At 28.4% G+C, this 21745-nt stretch overlaps 3 protein-coding genes across 6 annotated transcripts; all 3 read left to right on the plus strand.

The window, feature by feature from the left end:
• Positions 1-397: 397 nt before the first annotated feature.
• On the plus strand, positions 398-6754 carry LOC114916387 (receptor-like protein EIX2). The gene is made up of 2 exons (XM_029272998.2): positions 398-4189; positions 5324-6754. Exon 1 carries the CDS (start codon positions 1465-1467, stop codon positions 4165-4167), a length of 2703 nt encoding a protein of 900 aa, XP_029128831.2. The 5' UTR covers positions 398-1464; the 3' UTR covers positions 4168-4189; positions 5324-6754.
• Positions 6755-11015: 4261 nt separating this feature from the next.
• On the plus strand, positions 11016-14233 carry LOC109795090 (receptor-like protein EIX2). Its single transcript, XM_020354505.3, has 2 exons — positions 11016-13779; positions 13937-14233. The coding sequence occupies exon 1, from the start codon at positions 11076-11078 to the stop codon at positions 13755-13757; it is 2682 nt and encodes an 893-aa protein (XP_020210094.1). The 5' UTR covers positions 11016-11075; the 3' UTR covers positions 13758-13779; positions 13937-14233.
• A 3108-nt stretch (positions 14234-17341) lies between these two features.
• On the plus strand, positions 17342-20813 carry LOC109795271 (receptor-like protein EIX2). 4 transcript variants are annotated; one of them, XM_083060059.1, is made up of 3 exons: positions 17342-17481; positions 17609-20224; positions 20637-20813. In XM_083060059.1, exon 2 carries the CDS (start codon positions 17637-17639, stop codon positions 19926-19928), a length of 2292 nt encoding a protein of 763 aa, XP_082916185.1. In that variant the 5' UTR covers positions 17342-17481; positions 17609-17636; the 3' UTR covers positions 19929-20224; positions 20637-20813. The 4 variants fall into 4 exon arrangements, 3 of the variants coding, with proteins under 3 accessions (XP_082916185.1, XP_082916184.1, XP_082916183.1); XM_083060058.1 differs by lacking the exon at positions 17342-17481 and having other exon boundaries at positions 17493-17754; positions 17848-20224; XR_002239539.3 differs by lacking the exon at positions 17342-17481 and having other exon boundaries at positions 17493-17847.
• The last annotated feature ends 932 nt before the right edge of the window (positions 20814-21745 follow it).

Raw genomic sequence — 21745 nt, forward strand, 5'->3', positions numbered from 1 at the left:
AAGAAGTAATTTGTGCCTTTTCTATTTTAAATATAAAATAAAATAAACAATAACATAGTAAGGATGTGTTTGATACAAGTAAAATACAAATAAATTAATAAAAACAAGTCGGATACATGTTTAAATAATTGAACAACTTTTTACTTTATATATTATTGATGAACAATGAATATATAGATCATCAATAATATATAGATAAAATAATGTTAAATTTATTATGATGCTTTTTTAATACTATTTTCATTTTTTTATTTTAATAAGAATAATAATAGTATTATTAATGGTGGTACCAATAACAATAATAATGATATTGATATATGAGATAGGATCATGTTATGTAAGTATTGATGATAATGATTAATTGTGACAGTAGTAGAAGCAACAATAATAATAATGATTACAACAATGATAATTGGGAGTAGAGTGATGATGAATGACAATAATAGTAAAAATAAGGGGTGAATGGTGATACAACAACAATGACGATAGTATAATGTTTTTATCTCATGTATTTTGTATTTGAGACAAAAAAATGTCTTATAATTTATTTAGTAACAAAAAAAATAAAGATTTTGTTTTATTTTTCTTTATCTGATTTATCTTGTCTTAATTTTTTTTAAATCAAATATCAAACAATTATATTTATCTTGACCAGTAGCATGATTTTTAATAAATCAAACAAACTCTAGATGAATGTATGTGTAATGAAATTTAAATGAAAATATAGCAAAGGAAAAAAATAATAATAGTGGTTTGCCCCTAATTCTATTATAGAGAAATGGTAGCAACAATATTTTCAACACTCTCTTACTAATAATGTTTTTATTATTAGCTAAAAATTACAAAACTTTTTATGAGTCCTACCACTAAATTAAGAGAAAAACTAATTAAATGAGATATAAAATTTAGGAAATTTGTAAATTTTAATAAATTTTGATCAATAAAATAAATATTAAAAAGAGTGGAACGAGTATTCCTCTCCAATTAATGCTTGTTGCGTGTTAGGATAAATTTTCAGAGAGAAATAATCACTTATCAAAACAACAACTATTCCTTCGAATTGAAGTTGGACGGAAGGTGCTATTTCTTCCCCAATTTTTTACACATCTAAAACCGGTTGCTGTTTCTATTTCATTTCCATTTTAGTTATTTTTCAGAACCGATCCAACACATCAAAATATATATAATCCTAAACTTATACGGTCTGATGACTCTGCATATTGACATTTATATCAGTTTTTTTTTTGGTATAAAATGATAGTGAAAAAGAAATAAAACAAAAAGAATTAAAATGATGAGCATTTTATAAAACTAGGGACTAACAGTGTTTTTTAAATTTTAACTAAAATATCCGAGTCTTTAAACTCCCCTGCTTGCGCCTTACACATCACGGAGACAACCTTATAAATAGTTGTAGTGGATTGTGTTCCTTGATCAACACACCGAACCTTCTTGTGGAACATCATGGATGCCACTCTCTCAGGTATAAAATTTAAATCCCTTTTACTTTGCTTACTAGCTACAATCATGTTCAACTCTATCAAGTGCAGTTCCAAGATTCACTGCAACGAGAAAGACATGAAAACACTCCTACACTTCAAAACAGGAGTCACAGATCCTTTAGGTGTACTCTCCTCATGGTTTCCAAAATTAGACTGTTGTCAATGGAAAGGTGTCAAGTGTGATAATATCACAGGTAGAGTTACACAACTTAATCTCCCTTGTCATACAAATCAACCTAAATTTCTTGATTTTGGAGACAAGGACGACAAATCACACTGTCTAACAGGTGAATTCAGTATTACTTTGTTGGACCTTGAATTTTTAAGCTACTTGAATTTGAGCAACAATGACTTCAAGTCTATGCAATATAATTCAATGAGTAGTCACAAGTGCAATGACTTGTCAAGAGGTAATTTTCCTTATCAGTGTGGAAACTTCACCAACCTCCATTATCTTGATTTGTCATATAATTATGAACTTTTTGTCCATAGTCTCCATTGGATTTCCTGTCTTTCCTCATTACAATATCTTAACCTTGGTGGTGTTCTTCTTCACAAGGAAATTGATTGGCTTCAAACAGTCATTATGCTCCCTTCACTTTTAGAGTTGCACTTGCAAGGTTGTCAACTTGAAAACATGTATCCACTTCTTTGGTATGCTAATTTTACTTCACTTCAAGTTTTAAATCTTGCAGACAATCAATTTCTATCTGAGTTGCCTAGATGGTTATTTAATCTTAGTTGTCACATCTCTCATATTGACCTCAGTCAAAATCAGATACACAACCAGCTACCAAAAACATTGCCAAATCTTAGAAGTGTTAAATCCTTGGTTTTACGTGATAATTCTCTCAAAGGACCCATTCCAAGTTGGTTGGGACAACTTGAACAACTACAAGAACTTGACCTGTCTCATAACTTCTTTTTTGGCCAAATCCCCACAAGTTTGGGAAACATGTCATCCTTGATTAAATTGATACTCGAGTCAAATGAGTTGAATGGAAAACTTCCAGAGGATCTTGGACAACTCTTCAACTTGGAGAGCCTTCGAGTTTCAAAAAACTCCTTTACTGGAATTGTCTCTGAAAGAAATTTACTTTCTTTAACAAATTTAAAGCACTTTTCCATCAGTTCACCTACCCTGATCTTTGACTTTGATCCTAAATGGATCCCTCCTTTTCAACTTCTAAATATTGAATTGGGCAATTTGAAATTCAAACTTCCAACATGGTTGTTCACCCAAAGTTCTCTAAAGTATCTAACCATTGTAGACTCAACTGCTTCATTTGAACCTCTTGACAAGTTTTGGAACTTTGCTACTAAACTTGAATTTATCAAAGTGGCAAACAACACAATCAATGGGGACTTATCAAATGTGTTGCTAAGCTCCAAATTTGTTTGGCTAGAGTCCAATAATTTAAGAGGAGGCATGCCCCGTTTATCACCAGAAGTGCATGTTTTACGTTTACATGATAACTCATTGTCAGGATCCATTTCTACTCTCTTGTGTCGCAATATAAGACATAAAAGCAACTTAGTGTACCTAGACCTGAGTTATAACCATTTATCTGGAGAACTCACAGATTGTTGGAATAATTGGAAATCATTGGTTCTTATTAATTTAAGATTCAACAACCTAACGGGCAAGATTCCTCACTCAATGGGCTCCTTGATTAACCTTCGTTTTTTGTATCTGAAAAGTAATAAGTTGTTTGGAGAGGTACCCTTTTCACTAAAAAATTGTAAGAATCTTCGGATACTTGATCTATGTCGCAATAATCTTTCTGGGGCAATACCAAGCTGGTTAGGGCAAAATGTTGAAGGTCTTGAATTGAGATCTAATCAATTCAGTGGCAATATTCCGACACAGCTATGTCAACTACAGTCTTTAATGGTGATGGTTTTTGCAAGTAATAGATTATCAGGACCCATACCCAATTGCTTACATAACATCACAACCATGCTTTCTATTTATTCTTTGACTCGTAAAGCCAGCTTTACCTTTAATTTTCCAGGTTTGTCAATAAACATTGCTTGCAGCATTCCAATGCTTATAAAAGGAAATGAGTTATCATATTTTACTATGATGAATGTGATTGATCTCTCAAACAACAACTTGTCTGGAAGTGTGCCTTTAGAGATGTATATGCTGATTGGATTACAGTCCTTGAATTTGTCAAATAATCAATTAATGGGAACAATACCACAAGAGATTGGCAACATGCTTCAATTGGAGTCCTTTGATCTTTCAAGAAATCATTTCTCGGGAGAAATTCCCGAGTCCATGTCAGCCTTGCATTTTCTTGGGGGCTTGAATCTGTCATTCAACAATTTTGTGGGGAAAATCCCATCATCAGGTACCCAACTTCAAGGTTTTACGAATCTTAGCTATATGGGCAATCCTGGTCTCTGTGGAGCTCCACTCACAAAGATATGCTTACAAGATGAAAAATCCAACAATACAAAAACAGTGGAAAAAGATGACAACGATGATAAATCTGAAGTATATTCTTGGTTCTACACGGGAATGGGAATTGGATTTGCAATGGGATTTTGGGGAGTTTTTGGCACCATTTTGTTCAACAGGACATGCAGGCATGCTTATTTTAGATTTCTGCACCGAGTGCATGACTTTGTGATCCAAAAGATCAACTTCATCTATTGAAATCTAAGAAATAGCAACCATGGTATGTATACAATTTTAGAGATTTAAATTGAATTATATATATATATATATAGAGATTATTTACTCATGTTTTATATCAAATTTCGGTTTAACAGTTGAATTTAAGGTTTTTAATGTATGAATTAAATCTACAAAGTTTAAAAAAATTTAAAAATTATTTGATACTTTATTTTATTAATTCAAATTAATGTATAAAAATTTTATGATTATCTGTTCATTTGAATTAATAAAATAAAATATTAAATAATTTTTAAATTTTTTAAAATTTGCAAACTTAATCTATACATTAAGAAACAAATCAAATATGCAATTTTTCAAAAAATTTACAAATCATTTATACTTTATTTCATTAAAATGAATAGATAATCATAAAATTTTTATATAATGATTTGAATTAATGAAACACAATATCAAATAGTTTTTAATTTTTTTATAAAAAAATTGCAGACTTGATCTATACATCAAAAACTTTAAATTCAATGGCTGAATCGTTTAAATTTGATGTAGATTTGAATGAAATAAATATAGATAAACTTACTCTTAAAATAAACGAATATCTTCTTATATATATATATATATATATATATATATTGCTAATATACTCTCAAATATTTCTTAGTTGGAATATGTTAGCAACTTATACAAAAATTTTAGGACAAGAAAATTACTTATTTATTTTGATTTGATTATTTTATATAAAGGATATTACAATAATTTAATTTAATTTTAAAAGAGAAATGAGTTGAAAAATGAAGTTAATAAGAGAGAGAAAATATTTTTATTCTCTTTTAAAATTAAATTAAATTACTATAATATCATTTATACAAATTAACCAAATTAAAAAAATATGAATAATTTTCTTGTTTTAAAATTTTAATGTAAGTTGTTAACATATTCTAACTAAAAAATAGGTAAAAATATATTAACAATCTCATTCATTTATATATATATATATATATATATATATATATATATATATATATATATATATTAAATACATTATTCGGTCTCTAGAAAGTAACTGCTTTTTACTCTCGTGCATTACACATTTTATAAATACACACATACTTGTGTTTGCACATACATGTAGATACATAATAACTCTGATACATTATATTTACATATTTACACGCAGGTTCTTAATTTCCATGCTTCTACAAGTTATTTCCTGCTGAGGTTTTTGCAGGAATCCACAAGGTTCATATGTTATGTTTTTCAGGATATATAAATAAAATTTTTAACTAGTATTACGTTCATGTTTTTATGAAGTTATTTAATCTATTGTAAACGCTTCTATTTACTCAATGGGTTTATGTTTTGTCAGCACCAATTTAATTCATTGTTAAAACTAAAACAAATCTTAAATGAGACTTTTTAAAACAAATAATAATATTTTTTTATTAAAAAAGAAAAATGTTTTAGAAATATACTTTAAAAAATAATTATAATTATATATGTTTTAGACATGAACCTTCTAAAATAAAATTTTAAGAATAAAAAGATGACTTTTAAATTATAAATTTTAAAAAATTATAAATACTTATGCTTGTGTGATTTGTTGATTAGCTTTGGAAAATTAATTTATAATTTAAAATTTAAAATAAATGTGGAATTAATTTTATATTTGTGTGACATTTTTTAATATTTAAACGTTTAGAGTAGTTTTTGCTCTTTCATTTTGCCATCGCATTGTTGTTTAAGGTCGGCTACAGTTCTATGGGCCACACATGTTGTATCAAATATCTCAATGTATATCTTATGGTGATTGAGAAAAATAGATACAATACACTATACCATGAATAATATATCTTTATTTTTATTTTTATTTTTTAATAAATGGTTCACAATATTTCTTTATAATAATATATAAAATATATTGGAAGTTGGTTTTAAGTAGGGGTAAGAATGAATTGAATTGAGTTATATATAATTTAACTTGTTTAATGCATGAATGGACTTAATTTATAAATATATAATTTATTTAATTAACTTTCTATTTAATTTTAGGTCATTTAAATTTGAAATAATTTTCAGAACTTAGTTAGTTAATAATAATAAAGAAAAGTAAATATTTTAGAATGTCATAATTATGAATTGAATTTTTTTTTTATATAAAGTGGAATAGTTTTTATTTGTATAGACTATACTTGTAATGTTTCTTTGGAGTCATGCATCGTAATCTTACAAGTCACTAGAATAAATTATGTTTTGTCTTTTAAAAAAATTTAAATAATCATTTTATCTCATATCAATTATGAAATTGAAATCTTAAAACGTATAAGATTAAAAAAAAATTGATTCTTAGTTCATATAATTCAAGCTAACTAGCTAAACAAACATGTTAGTAAGCTTGAATCAAGTTCAGTTCAAGTTAGAAAAAAATGTTTATTTTAAACTTGAGTCAAATTGTAAATTGTGTCAAATATTATTAAGTCAAACTAAATTAACCTGATTTGTCTCAACGCAACTCATTTTCAGTCTAATTTTAATAAATAAGGGTATTTTAACACAAGGTGTATCATAGATGTAGAAATGTTTTACATTCACAACTTTTGAATATTGTTATTGATATAAGTACTAACATAAATTAAAACATCATTTTTGCTACACAAGTATGGGTAACTCATCTAACATAGTTACAAAGTTAAGCACTCTCCAAAAGATACCGATCATTGTATTTTAGATTGACAAACACACTGACTACAACATAAACATAAAATAAAATTACACATCACAAAATAGTGGTGTGCATAAAATTTTTTGAAAGCGTCAACATTCTCCCTTCAATTTTTTGATGAACACTCCAAACAATTATCTAAGTCTTTCAAATCTTGCTCTCAGAACTTTAGTTAATATATCGTCAGAACAATAACGAACCAACTTGATCTTATGATTTTTGACAGCCTCGTGAAAGACATGAAAATTTAGTTGAGTATGTTTAGCCTTTCCACGATGAATTGAATTCTCCAATTGCTATACTCTGAAATCAAGTAGAACTTTCCTGAACCAAATAGATTGGTTTGTTTTTGTAATTACAACATATATACTCCATCTATTCTATTTTATAAGAAAAAAAATTAATTTTACACATTTTAAAAAAATTGGTTATCTACATTAAATTTTACTAATTTTATAATATTCTTCTTAAATTGACTTTGTTATAAATGCTCAAAAAAGATAAGGTGACTGAAAAGTTATGTGTTAAAAGAGAATATTTCATAGAGAGTATCATTAAATAAAACATAATAAGTTAAAATTTACTTATACTTAAGAATAAAAAAAATGCATTTTTTTCTTATAATAAAGAATAAAGGAAGTAGATTTCAATTCTACAATAGATTGAGCAATGATTTATTGCTTCTTTGAGTTCAATGAGAACTCATAATTGCCAAATAAGTATATATTTATGAGGTATAATAACCAATTATAGAGCATGTATAATGCTTTTAAATCATGTTTTACAAAAGAATAATCAATAAAAATTAGAATAAGTAATTTTCAACACATTAGTTTACTTATTAATTTTTTTTAATGTTTATAGTGTTTTAGATACAAGAAGAACATGAGAAAGAAAAACCAAATATAAAGAACCAAGAAATTTAAGATAATGATAATTGATTTTGTTTGCTTAAGTGGGCTTAAAAGAGAGTTCAAAAACTCCATGTCCAAGGCTCGCTCAAGCGAACTATTTGTTCAATTTAAGTGAGCAACATCATAAGCTCTAAGGTTAACCATGAAAGCTTGCTTGAAGTGAGCCACTCTCACACTTAAGAAAGTGGCAACATAGAGCATTAATGGAAAACTTTAAAGGCTTGATTTAGTGAGTTATCTTGCTTTCTTTAGCGAGTAAATCTTGACAGGGAAGGCGTAAAGTTCTAAAAAGAGAAATTCTTTTTCTTCTTTTAGTATTGCAATAATCACATGGATGTTGGGTCTTCGAGATTCATTGTGACACAGGCAACTACTGCTTCAATCATTCTACCCATTTGATTTGAGAATCTCATACTGCACTTGAGTTGAGGATCAAACAACTTTTCAATTGCTTATTTCCCTTTATGTAGAAAAGGTTTAGCCTGCAAACAAATTTTGCATTGAACATATGTTAACGTCTCAGTTTGATATTATTGTTCTTAACTTAAATGCAGTGCTATAACTGGCATAAATATAACTATAAATGCCAAACTTTGGTTGAAGCTTTTTCTTAAGAGCAAAACAATTTTTTTATTTTTATTTTATTAAACCATACTGAGTAGAGTATAAGATCTACTCACATAAAGTATAAAAAATACAAAATTTGTGTAGTAATACAAATCATACGTTTTAAAACACACTTAAACAAAGACATGCCTCAAAACACATGGCATTCTCTCAACAAATGTATTATCTAATTAATGATATAGAAAATCAAAACCATCTACCTTTAATCAAAATCAAGAGACCTCAACCACAATAATTAAAAGCTTCAAAGTTCTCAATCATCCATTAATTCAAATTAACTAAAAGAGTTAAAAGTCTCGACACCCTTAACCATTCATTAATTTTGTGTATATGATCATTCTATTGATTTTTTTTTCTTTCTCTTCCATTGAATTATTTAAAGTGTTAGTACGTGGTATTTGAATTTGTAAGATTAAATTTTAAAGCACTAAACCACTTATCAAATATTGAGAGGAAAAAATAATGAGTATAAATTTATTTTCTCTCTCAATCTCTCTTTCTCTCTATGAATGCATTGATTAAGTTTACAAAATTTAAAAAAAAAATTAAAAATTATTTGATACTTTATTATATAAACTCAAATTAATGCATAAAATTATTTTTATAATTATTCATCAATTTAAATTAATGAAATAAATAATTTTTAAATATGTTAAAAATTTATATATTTGATTTATGCATTAAAAAATATAAAAATATATTCTTTCAATATATATATATATGTATGTTTCTTATAAAATATAAAATATTATTTAAAAATTGTTATCGAGAGAAGTTTTTCAAAATTAAAATTATTTAAATCTAGTTATCTAAAATCAATAATTTTATAATAAGATAATCAATAATTTTATAATAAGATAGATTGAATATATTAGTCATCGATAAGAGTAGAATATTATATTTTTTCTTGATTATATAAAACATTGCTAATTAATAATTTAACAACTAAAAAAAATTAAAGTAGAGTTAATAACTTATAAGTTTGTTTAAAATAAATTAACTTTTGCTTCAAATCTTCTATACACGGCATGCTCAATATATATCTTCTTCATGAAGCAAGAGTACGTAACACAAGAATATCACAGTATCAAATACGGGGAGATGAATTTTCAGCGTATTATAATTTATGCCTTCTGAAGTAGCACCGATATATAAAGAAAGAGATGGCTGTTATTTGCAGCAATTTCTGCTACAAGATTTGGTGCAAAAGATAAAATAAAACTAAAAGTTGTTAGTCGAAGTATTTCTTAATTAAAAATTGAAATTTCACACTTATATTTATCAACAGTTGAACGAGCTCATAAAGAAAAACCTAGTCAAAATATTAGAAATTAACTAACTATGAAATCCATTATACACAGTTTTCCTAAACGTGCAAGAAGCCAACAAGTGACATTGACATATCTTGAAAGATCTTTTTCCGTGTAGATAAAATGAGGAACTAGTCAACAAATGTAACTATATTCAGACACTAAAACGTTTAATTTTAAAATATTAACTAATATTAAAACATAAAATTAATCAATTACAAAAATATTTAATTTAAATTTTAATTTATCAATAAAATTTTTCAACATTGATCAATTTAAGATCTCCAACATATAAGAAATAAAAAAATGAAGTAAAATTGTGAGAGAAGAAATCTTTTTTTTTATTCGCATATTTTTATTTCTTCACAAATAAATGAGAAAAATGAATAGCACACACTTAAAATAAGGCTCATAATAATCTATTAAAAATCAATTAATTTTGTTTTAGAAATGATATCATTATTTTTTTTATTTAATTGATTAGAAAAAAATATTTCAATTGATTCCACTGAATGTTTGGTCAATTATTTATTAAAAATTAATTTTAAATTTTTATTTAATTATCTCTTTCCTAATTTTTTTTATATCTCTCAAATTTCAATTACTTTTTATTTTATTTTATTTTTTACTTTTTCTTTTCTATTTCTCTTTACTCATTTTCTATTTCTCTTTTTCTGTTGTATAAAAAAATCTTAATTTTTTTTCTTACAGTCATCTTCTCCCGAAACTTTTTTAAAAAAAATATATGCAAAGGGACAAATGCCATTATTATTTCCTTACTACTCTAATCCATCAATAGGCCGATGCAGTGATTAAAAGAGTAAAAGCTTTACTATCAAAGTTAGCGATTTTGAGTTAATTTGTAGAAATAAAATCCTTTAAAACTTGAGTTAGGTTGCGTTTCATGTATTGTTGAAAAAAGAAACAAAAGTTTTAATTCTTCGCAATATATATATCATACATAACATGTTTATATGTCTCAATAAGCTAAAATGTGAATCAATATACATCCCGCAAAAGCATCAACGTGGAAATTAATGCTGCAATACAGTGTGGAAAACATAATTAAGATGATCACTAACATTCCATCCAAAATTCAGATGGATTGGATTGTAGGAAAAAAAAATGGAGATGAAAATGAAATGCAAGAAAGAGCATATATGTGTTGGTAAATAACCTTATGCAAATTAGTGGAAACGTCACGATCGAAGACCTTACACAGTCACACCACAAAGACAATTGGATTTATCACAATGTCCACCCTCATTGTGGAAGACTTATTTCCTCCATATAAACACTTGTAGTGCATTGTATTTGTATGCCTTCAGTATCATCATCAAAGCGTCTTCTTGCGTGATCATGGATGCCTCTCCCTCGAGTATTAAGTTATTTTTACTTTGCTTTCTTTCTACAATTATGTTTAATTCCGTCATGTGCAGTTTTAAGATTGATTGCAACAAGAAGGACATGAACACACTCTTACGCTTCAAACGAGGAGTCAAAGATCCTTCAGGCTTGCTCTCTTTATGGTTTCCAAATTTAGATTGTTGTCAATGGACAGGGGTCAAGTGTGATAATATCACAGGTAGAGTTACACAACTTCATCTTCCTTGTCATACAAATCAACCTAAATTTGTTGATATTGAAGCGAGAGACGACAAATCACACTGTCTAACAGGTGAACTTAGCCTCACTTTGCTAGAACTTGAATTTTTGAACTACTTGAATTTAAGCAACAATGACTTCAAGTCTATGCAATATAATTCAATGAGTAGTCACAAGTGCGATGACTTGTCAAGAGGTAATTTTCCTTATCAGTGTGGAAACTACACCAACCTCCTTTATCTTGATTTGTCATACAATCATGATCTTTTTGTCCATAATCTCCATTGGATTTCCCGTCTTTCCTCATTGGAATATCTCAACCTTGGTGGTGTTTATCTTCAAAACGATATTGATTGGCTTCAATCTGTCACCATGCTCCCTTCACTTTTAGAGTTGCATTTGAAGAGTTGTCAACTTGAAAATTTATATCCACTTTTTCAAGGTGCTAATTTTACTTCACTCCAAGTTTTAAATCTTGCTGACAATCAATTTTTGTCTGAGTTGCCTGGTTGGTTATTCAATCTTAGTTGTCAAATCTCTCATATTGACCTTAGTCGAAATCAGATACATAGCCAATTACCTAAAGCATTGCCAAATCTTAGAAGCCTTAAATCCTTGGTTTTATCTGATAATTCTCTCAAAGGACCCATTCCAAGTTGGTTAGGAGAACTTGAACAACTACAAGAACTTGATCTTTCTCATAATTTCTTTTCTGGCCCAATCCCCACAAGTTTGGGAAATCTATCATCCTTGATTACATTGATACTTAAGTTTAATGAGTTGAATGAGACTCTTCCAAACAATCTCGGACAACTCTTCAACTTGGAGACCTTTGAAGTTTCAGAAAATCACTTAAATGGAATTGTATCAGAAAGGAATTTACTTTCTTTAACAAATTTAAAGTACTTTTCCATGAGTTCGCCAGCCCTAAACCTTGATTTTGATCCTAAATGGGTCCCTCCTTTTCAACTTCTAGAAATTGAATTGGGTTACGTGAGAGACAAACTTCCTGCATGGCTATTTACACAGAGTTCTTTAAAAGATGTAAAGATTGTACATTCAACAGCTTCATTTGAACCTCTTGACAAGTTTTGGAACTTTGCAACTCAACTTGAATTCATTGATTTGGAGAACAATACAATCAATGGGGACATATCAAATGTGTTGTTAAGCTCAAAATTTGTTTGGTTAGTTTCCAACAATTTAAGAGGTGGCGTGCCTCGTATATCACCAGAAGTGGTTGTTTTAATTTTATATAACAACTCTTTGTCTGGATCTATTTCTCCTCTCTTGTGTGATAGAATGACATATAAAAGCAATTTAGTGTTCTTGGCCTTGAGTTATAATCATTTATCTGGAGAACTCACAAATTGTTGGAATAATTGGAAATCGTTGATTTATATAAGCTTAAGACACAACAACATAACAGGAAAGATTCCTCATTCAATGGGCTCTTTGTCTGACCTTCGTTTTCTGTATCTAGAAAGCAATAAGTTGTTTGGAGAGGTACCTTTTTCACTAAAAAATTGCAAGAATCTTGAGGTACTTGATCTAAGTCACAATAATCTTTCTGGAGTAATACCAAGCTGGTTGGGACAAGGTGTTAAAGGTCTTCAACTGAGATCCAATCAATTCAGTGGCAGCATTCCCTTACAGATATGCCAACTTCACTCTCTGATAGTGATGGATTTTGCAAGTAATAAATTATCAGGATCGATACCCAATTGCTTACATAACATCACAGCTATGCTTTCTGGTAATTCTTCAACACTCGGCTTAATCTCATACTTTCGAGGTTCGCCAGTACTTTTGGGGGGTGGTATTTTGATGGTTGTTAAAGGAAATGAGTTACAATATCTTACTGTAATGAGGACGATTGATCTCTCAAGCAACAACTTGTCTGGAAGAGTGTCTTTAGAGATGTATATGTTGTCTGGATTACAGTCCTTGAATTTATCCCATAATCAATTAATGGGAACCATACCACAAGAGATTGGCAAATTGCTACAATTGGAGTCTATCGATCTCTCCAGAAATCATTTCTCAGGAGAAATTCCTGCGTCCATGTCAGCCTTGCATTATCTAGAGGTATTGAATCTGTCATTCAACAATTTTGTGGGGAAAATCCCATCAGGGACCCAACTTGGTTCTACAAACCTTAGCTATATCGGAAATCCTGCACTCTGTGGAGCTCCACTTACAAAGATATGCCCACCTGATGGAAAATCCCACAATACAAAACCAAAACCCATGGGAGAAGAAGAAGATGATCAAGTACATTTATGGTTCTTCACTGGCCTGGGAATTGGATTTGCCGCGGGATTTTGGGGAGTTTTTGGCACCATTTTGTTCAACAGGAGATGCAGGCATGCTTATTTTAGATTTCTGCACCTAACGTATGACTTTGTGATCCGAAAGATGCACTCAATCCACTGAAACATGAGGAATCGCAACTGTGGTACGTATAGATCAATTTTTCTTTTTTAGAGATTTAAATTGAATCAGATTTCAACATAAGAAATTACTCTTTAGATGGTTGTATCCAAACAAACTTGAAAACAAAATAATTTGTTAAATATTTTGCTTGCCTAAAGACTTTTATGTGTACACTACAGGTTCTTGATGCGCATGATTTGACAAGTTATTTCATACAGAAGATTTTGCAAGAGGTCACAGGATTCGTCTGTTATTAAAGATATATTTAAATAAAAATTGTGACTTGTTTTTTATGAAGTTACTCTTTAGATAGTTGTATCCAAACTTGAACACATGCGTAATACGAACATGTCAATCCCTAATAGTAGAGTAGGGGTGTGTGACACTCACTTCATGGGATGCAAATTGTATTATCAAGGTATCATTGTAGTGACCATTTTCTATAAGCTAATGTTAATATATATTGTGAAAAATAATTATATGTCCCTTTCTTGATTATCAATATTCAACTGACCACTACTAAAATAAATAATGAATTAGTAACAAAATTTCAGAGATAAAAAAAATTGTGAATTTAGCCTCAATTTCCATCTTTAAATAGTAAATGTGAACACCTAATTTTAACTCCTTTTCTTTTTATTTTATGGTATTGATTTTTTTTTATTTTACTTATTTTTCTTCTCTGAAAATTATCATAAGCTTAAATCACAATTGTCTAAAAAAAATCAAATTAAAGTTCGGAATGGAAATGAAGTGTTAGCCGTTGAATTTTCAATATGATTTTCCGTAATTATTAAATTGGCAAAAATTTATATAAAGTCAAAATTATATGGAAATTCAAAAGACATATAGGTAGATTCCTCAAACTCAAAGTGTGACTTGTCTCAATTTTTCTGAGTTTAGAAAAAAACAGACTTTTTATTCTGTTGAGATCGTACCTGACATTCTTTCTCTCCAAAAATAAATAAATAAATAAATAAATAACACAAAGAATATGATATTGTTTTATGTATTTCACCATATTCCATATATATACTTGTTTGTACACTTGAATAAACATTAATTGAAAAATTAGGTTACACATAAATGTGTCCAATTAGTTGGCATGGCCTACCTTGCAAGTTGCAAAGGTATATGGAGGAAGATGATCCAATTGACCTGACTCTGACTCTTCATTTTTCAAACTTCATTTAGAACCATCAGACGTGAAGCAATTATTCATTCAAAAATAGGAAAATTCTACACACAATAATTATTACAATGTGCAACTCTTTATTTGACCTGGTAAAGTTAATTAATATCGGTACGTACTTGACCGGGTTAAACACCGAGATTTCAGTGGAACAATTTTAAATTATTTAATTAATTAATAATTATTGTTTATATATATATATATATATATATATATATATATATATTATTAAGAGTAAAACACAAATATTGAAAACATTTGTCATCGAATTTGATATATAAAATTAGGATACAAAATATAATATTTTAAACATATATTAATAAAATTAAAAAATAAAATTAATACTTTATATAATTTGTAAAGTGCTTTATAAAAAAGAAAAATTCATCATTTCTTTTTAAATTGTGCCTAATAATTAAAACCAAAGAGAATCATTTTCGAATTAACTCTTAGGATGTGGATTTTGTTTTGTGAAGTGATAGAATTGTCACCCACTTGTATTATTTTAGACTTGGATTTTTTTCTCATAATTTGAGTCTTTAATTTTTTCTCAATTTATGCTTCCTTTCATCTATTATGTGACTTCTTTTAAGTAAAAGGTAATATATATTTTTTATTTGCTCAAAGATCATTGCCTAAAATTTGATTAATCATAAAATTGTTAATATATATGTTAGGATTTTTTTAGTACAGAGGGAAAATGTAAACAACAATTAATATACAAGACTATTAAATCACTTCCTAAGACGGCTCATACTCTAGCACGAGGATGCTTTCAAGTTTGATCTGAATTCATCATGCTAGATCCCCATGGATCAAGAACGTTAGCAACTTTGTTCACTACTCAGGAACATATATACTCAATATAACATTGCTAATTTTTAGACAAAACACTAGAAAATAAACTATTGATATTAATAAAGGACTTCAATTTAATTAATAGTTGTTTGCTCTATAAAAAATATATTTTAGTAAAAATATTAGTGATAAAATAACACTTTTAATGAAATATTTTTTTCGTATTGAGTGTTTTGTATACATATTACATTAAGTGTAAGGGTGATATAATTTAATTAATTTATGGGTGAATTGTGAGGAGTTGAATACTTTTTTTTGTTCGTATAAAAAAGCTTATTGTCAACCTAATTTATATTATAGAAAAAATGCCTCGTGTTATTTAAAATTTTTGCATTTGGTATTTAATTTACTATATATATTAAAGAACAACATATCGATTAGATATACACTTATATATTAATAAGAAAAATAGAAGATAACTGAATGTGTTTATTTCCAATACAACATAAAATTGAATTTTATGATCTTGTATAATTGAATTCAAGAAGTTTTCATACACAAATTAAATTACATAACAAAATTCAGATGAAAAATAAAAAAAAATAATTTTAAGAGATCTCATAAAATATTTATTAGAATCATTTTTATAAAGTTCATTAGTTTAACATCCTTTAAAACTTAAAGATACCTGCACAATCATAGAACATGAACTTTAAAGTCACCTTAATTTCTCGTAAAAATATTGGCAATAAAATTAAATTAATGAATAAAACAATAAAATTTAAGAGTAGATGTTTAAATGCTCTTAAATTCGAGTGTTAAGTTTGTATTACATTAAATAGTGGTCTTATGGGCTCGAACGATGTCGTTTCCCATTAAAGATAACTGTGGATCATAATTATTACCACGTTCATTTATATTAAATTTGTTCTAATGCCATCGCGCGTGTAAATTATGTATAAGATTTATATTATTATTTTTGGAAGAAAGATACATGTACATTAAAAAAAAAAAACAATTAAGCACCCATCAATTGAAAAAAAAAAAGTGTTACCAAAATATTATTTTCGTATGTATTACTTTGTATACATATTACATTGGTACACTCTATTTCAATTTTTAGAATATGACCCTTTGAATTTTTATTTGAAATATTGAAATCGAAAACTTTAGATTAGGATGAATTGAAAATATTAAAATACTTGATTTTAAAAAATAAGATATTACAATAAGTACAAGAAAAAAAAAAGAGCATATTCCACTAAATGCTAAATTATATCCAAAGAATATTCTTGTTCAAACCATACATGTTTTTAAAAATATTAATTATTATAATTATAATTATTGTTATTTTTGTTTAAAATAGTTTATAAAAAATTTACTATGTTAAAGAAAGATCAAATGAATCTATCACTTCGTATATTCATAGTGAACTATTATAATATACTTAATTATAAAACTTTGATAAAACATTTAGTAGTGAATAAAAATAAATTAATAAAAGTTAACTTACATTAAATTAAAATTTAAATATAAATAGACATGACGTGCATATACGATCGTGAGCACTGACTTAAGTTATATATATATATATATATATTTTTTATAAGGATGAAGTAATGTTAATATACTGTTTAATTTCACAATCATGTGGTTGAGCCGCGAAGACCGATGAATTAATTTCCACAGCGTCAACATTTATGGAAGACTATTACTTCAACATTATAAATACTTGTAATGGATTGTACCTTCCCATCATCAACACATTTTTTTGAGTGATCATGGATTCATCTGCCTCCAATATTAAATTAATTTTGCTTTCTCTGCTATGTCTAATCATGTTCAGCTCTGTTCTATGCAGTTTAAAAGTTCACTGCAATAAGAAGGACATGAACACACTCCTACACTTCAGACAAGGAGTTATAGATCCGTCAGGCTTGCTGTCCTCATGGTTCCCTGAGCTAGACTGTTGTCAATGGAAAGGAGTTAAGTGTGACAATATAACAGGTAGAGTTACAGAGCTTAATCTTTTTTGCCATACAAATCAATCTAAAGTTGCTGCTTTGGAAGAGATGGACGACAAATCACATTGCTTAACAGGTGAACTCAGCTTGACTTTGCTAGAACTTCAATTCTTGAGCTACTTGGATTTGAGCAACAATGACTTTAAAGCTATCAAGTACAATTCAATAAGTAGTCAGAAATGTGATGACTTGTCAAGAGATAACTCCCATCTATGTGTAAACTCCACCAACCTTCATTATCTTGATTTATCATATAATTATAATCTTCTTGTTGATAATCTTCATTGGTTCTCACGTCTTTCCTCATTACAATATCTTAACCTTGGTGGTGTTCATCTTCACAAGGAAATTGATTGGCTTCAATCAGTCAACATGCTCCCTTCACTTTTAGAGTTGCACTTGGAGAGTTGTCAACTTGAAAACATCTATCCATCTCTTCACTATGCTAATTTTACATCACTTCAAGTTCTAAATCTCGCAAACAACAATTTTGTATCTGAGTTGCCTAGTTGGTTATTCAATCTTAGTTGTGACATCTCTTATATTAACCTTGGGCAAAATGAGATACATGGTCAACTACCCAAAACATTGCCAAATCTTAGAAGCATTAAGTCCTTGGTTTTATCTTTTAATTATCACAAGGGAGTCATTCCAAATTGGTTAGGACAACTTGAACAACTACAAAATCTTGATCTTTCTCATAATTTTTTTTCTGGTTCAATCCCTGCAAGTTTAGGAAATCTATCATCCTTGATCTTGTTGACGCTTGAGTCAAATGAGTTGAATGGAAATCTTCCGGACAATCTTGGGCAACTCTTCAATTTGAAGAAACTTGCAGTTTCAGAAAATATCTTAACTGGAAATGTGTCGGAAAGAAATTTGCTTTCATTTTCAAATTTGAAGTACTTTTCCATGAATTCGCCTTCCCTAGTCTTTGATTTTGATCCGGAATGGGTCCCTCCTTTTCAACTCAGAGTTATTATTTTGGGTCATGTGAGAGAAAAACTTCCCGCATGGTTATCGACACAAAATTCTCTAAAATATCTATCAATTGTGGACTCAACTGCTTCATTTGAACCTCTTGAGAAGTTTTGGAACTTTGCTACTCAACTTCAATATTTCAATCTCGTGAACAACACCATCAACGGAGACATATCAAATGTGCTGCTAAGTTCGACATTTGTTTGGTTAGTTTCCAATAATTTAAGAGGTGGCATGCCTCGTGTATCACCAGAAGTGGTTGTTTTATGTTTATATAATAACTCATTGTCTGGACCCATTTCTCCTTTGTTGTGTGACAATAAGACAGATAAAAGCAAATTAGTGCACTTGGACATGGGTTATAATCATTTATCTGGGGAGCTCACTGATTGTTGGAATAATTGGAAATCGTTGGTTCATATTGATTTAGGGTACAACAACCTAACAGGCAAGATTCCTCACTCAATGGGCTCTTTGTCTAACCTTCGATTTTTGTATCTGGAAAGCAATATGTTGTTCGGAGAGGTGCCTTTTTCACTTAAAAACTGTCAAAATCTTTGGATACTTGATATTGGTCACAATAATTTTTCTGGAGTTATACCAATTTGGTTGGGGCAAAATGTGAGGGGTCTTAAATTGAGATCCAATCAATTCAGTGGCAATATTCCAACACAGATATGCCAACTTCATTCTTTAATGGTTATGGATTTTGCAAGTAATGGATTGTCAGGACCAATACCCAATTGCTTGCATAATATCACAGCCTTGCTTTCTAGTTATGCTTCAACTCGTAAAGTCGGCTTTATCATTCACTTAGCAGAGTTCTCGATACCCATTGCATGTACTATTACAATGCTTATAAAAGGAAGTGAGAGAGAATATGTGAGTTTAATGAATGTGATTGATCTTTCAAGTAACAACTTGTTTGGAAATGTGCCTTTAGAGATGTATATGCTCATTGGATTACAATCCTTGAATTTGTCCCACAATCGATTAATGGGAACCATACCACAAGAGATCGGCAACTTGGAAACATTGGAGTCCATTGATCTTTCAAGTAATTATTTCTCGGGAGAAATTCCTCAGTCCATGTCTGCCTTGCATTATCTTGGGGTCTTGAACCTTTCATTCAACAATTTCAAGGGCAAAATACCAACAGGGACCAACTTGGTTTAACCAATCTTAGCTACATTGGCAATCATGGCCTTTGTGGAGCTCCGCTTACAAAGATATGCCCACAAGATGAAAAATCCCACAATACAAAACCTAAAGGAGAAGATAATGATGATAAATCTGAAGTATATTCTTGTTTCTACATGGGGCTTGGAATTGGATTTTTTGTGGGATTCTGGAGTGTTTTGGGTGCCATTTTGTTCAACAGGAGATGTAGACATGCTTATTTTAGATTTCTACATCGAATGTATGACATTATGACCCAAAAGATGAACTCAATCTAACAAATTACAATTGTGGTACGTAATCAATCATTTTTCTTAAATATTTTAGTTAAATAAGGTTTCTCTCTCTCCCACCCATACATACAAGGTGTATATATTATAAGGATTTCAATCATTAAATTTGAATATTCACTTAAAATTACATATGTTATCATTATATTATTATTGTTATTATCATTTTTTTCTCGCATGTAATAATAATAATAATTGTAGCAATAATAATAATATAACTAATAATGATGATAATGAAAATGATTATAATTTTAAATGAAATATTTTAATTTATATGTCTATTTTAATCTAATGTTGATTATTCTCTTCCGACTTAAAAAAATGATTCTAATAGAATATACTATTAGATTACATGCATGTTAATTATACAAATGTTTGGATTATTTAAAATTTATCCTCCCATATTATGATGCAGGTCCTTGATATGTGTCTCGATAAGTTACTTCGTGTAAGGATCTTCTGCAAGAGGTGACAAGCTTGGTTGATGCGTTATTCGAGATGCATAAATAAAAAACGCGACTTGTATGTTCAGGTTTTTATGAAGTTCTATATGATTTGTGAACCGTTAATGTTATATATATATTAAATAGAATATATTTGAAGATGCTTTTAGAATAGTTATATATGCAATAAAAAAGAGAATATTTATCTGTAAAAAAAATAGAATAGTCTTCTTTATTAACTTTATTTTATTTTTCCACTTGCAACGGCTAATATGATTGAGTAAAGTAGTCTTAGGATTTTACAAATGATACATTGATTCAAACTCTCATTAGCATGCATATGAAACGGACTTTGTTAATAGTGATAAAATTCATTTTGGTAATCTATCTCTATGTCTTAAAAGAAAATAATCTCTAATTATTGATTGAGATATTTTTATTCACACATAAAAAATAAATAAATAAAATCTCACTCACTTAAAGTAACCAATAGTTATATTTTGAACTCGAAAACCTTAAATTAACTAGACATTATTTTTAATTCTAAATTTTAAGTACCACAGAAAACTTTATCCTCATTATTTGGTTAAAACTATTGTTCAACCAAATATATGGTATTGATGTCTTTATACTTTTTTCTTTGATATTTCTGAATCTTCAAAAAAATAGAAAGGTAAAAGTGTATAAAAGAAACAAAGTCACAAGCAAAAATAAAGGTTCTAGAGAAGAATGAGAAAAAAAAGAGGCAATTTTTATTCACGACTCATTTAAAAAAAATAAAAAATGAAATTACTTTGGACATTTTTATTTGAAAATAATTTTAAGAGGTGTATTGAATTAGGATTTCAAAAAATTATTATAAAAAGATCTTGTAATATTCAATTAAAACTTTTTTTTTATATAAAAAAGTTACTAATATTCAATCAAGATAATTATGATTTTTTAAGGATTTGTCAAAAATTAGTGATATTTAATTAAGACGATCAAATTTTTTTTAGGAATTCATCAAAATTTAGTGATATTTAATTAAGACTTTCTTTTTTACTTAAAAAAGTTTGTTTGTATAAAAATATAGAGATTT

This window comes from Cajanus cajan, chromosome 7 (genome assembly GCF_000230855.2).
Source record: "Cajanus cajan strain Asha chromosome 7, NIPB_CcT2T_4, whole genome shotgun sequence".
NCBI lineage: Eukaryota > Viridiplantae > Streptophyta > Magnoliopsida > Fabales > Fabaceae > Cajanus > Cajanus cajan.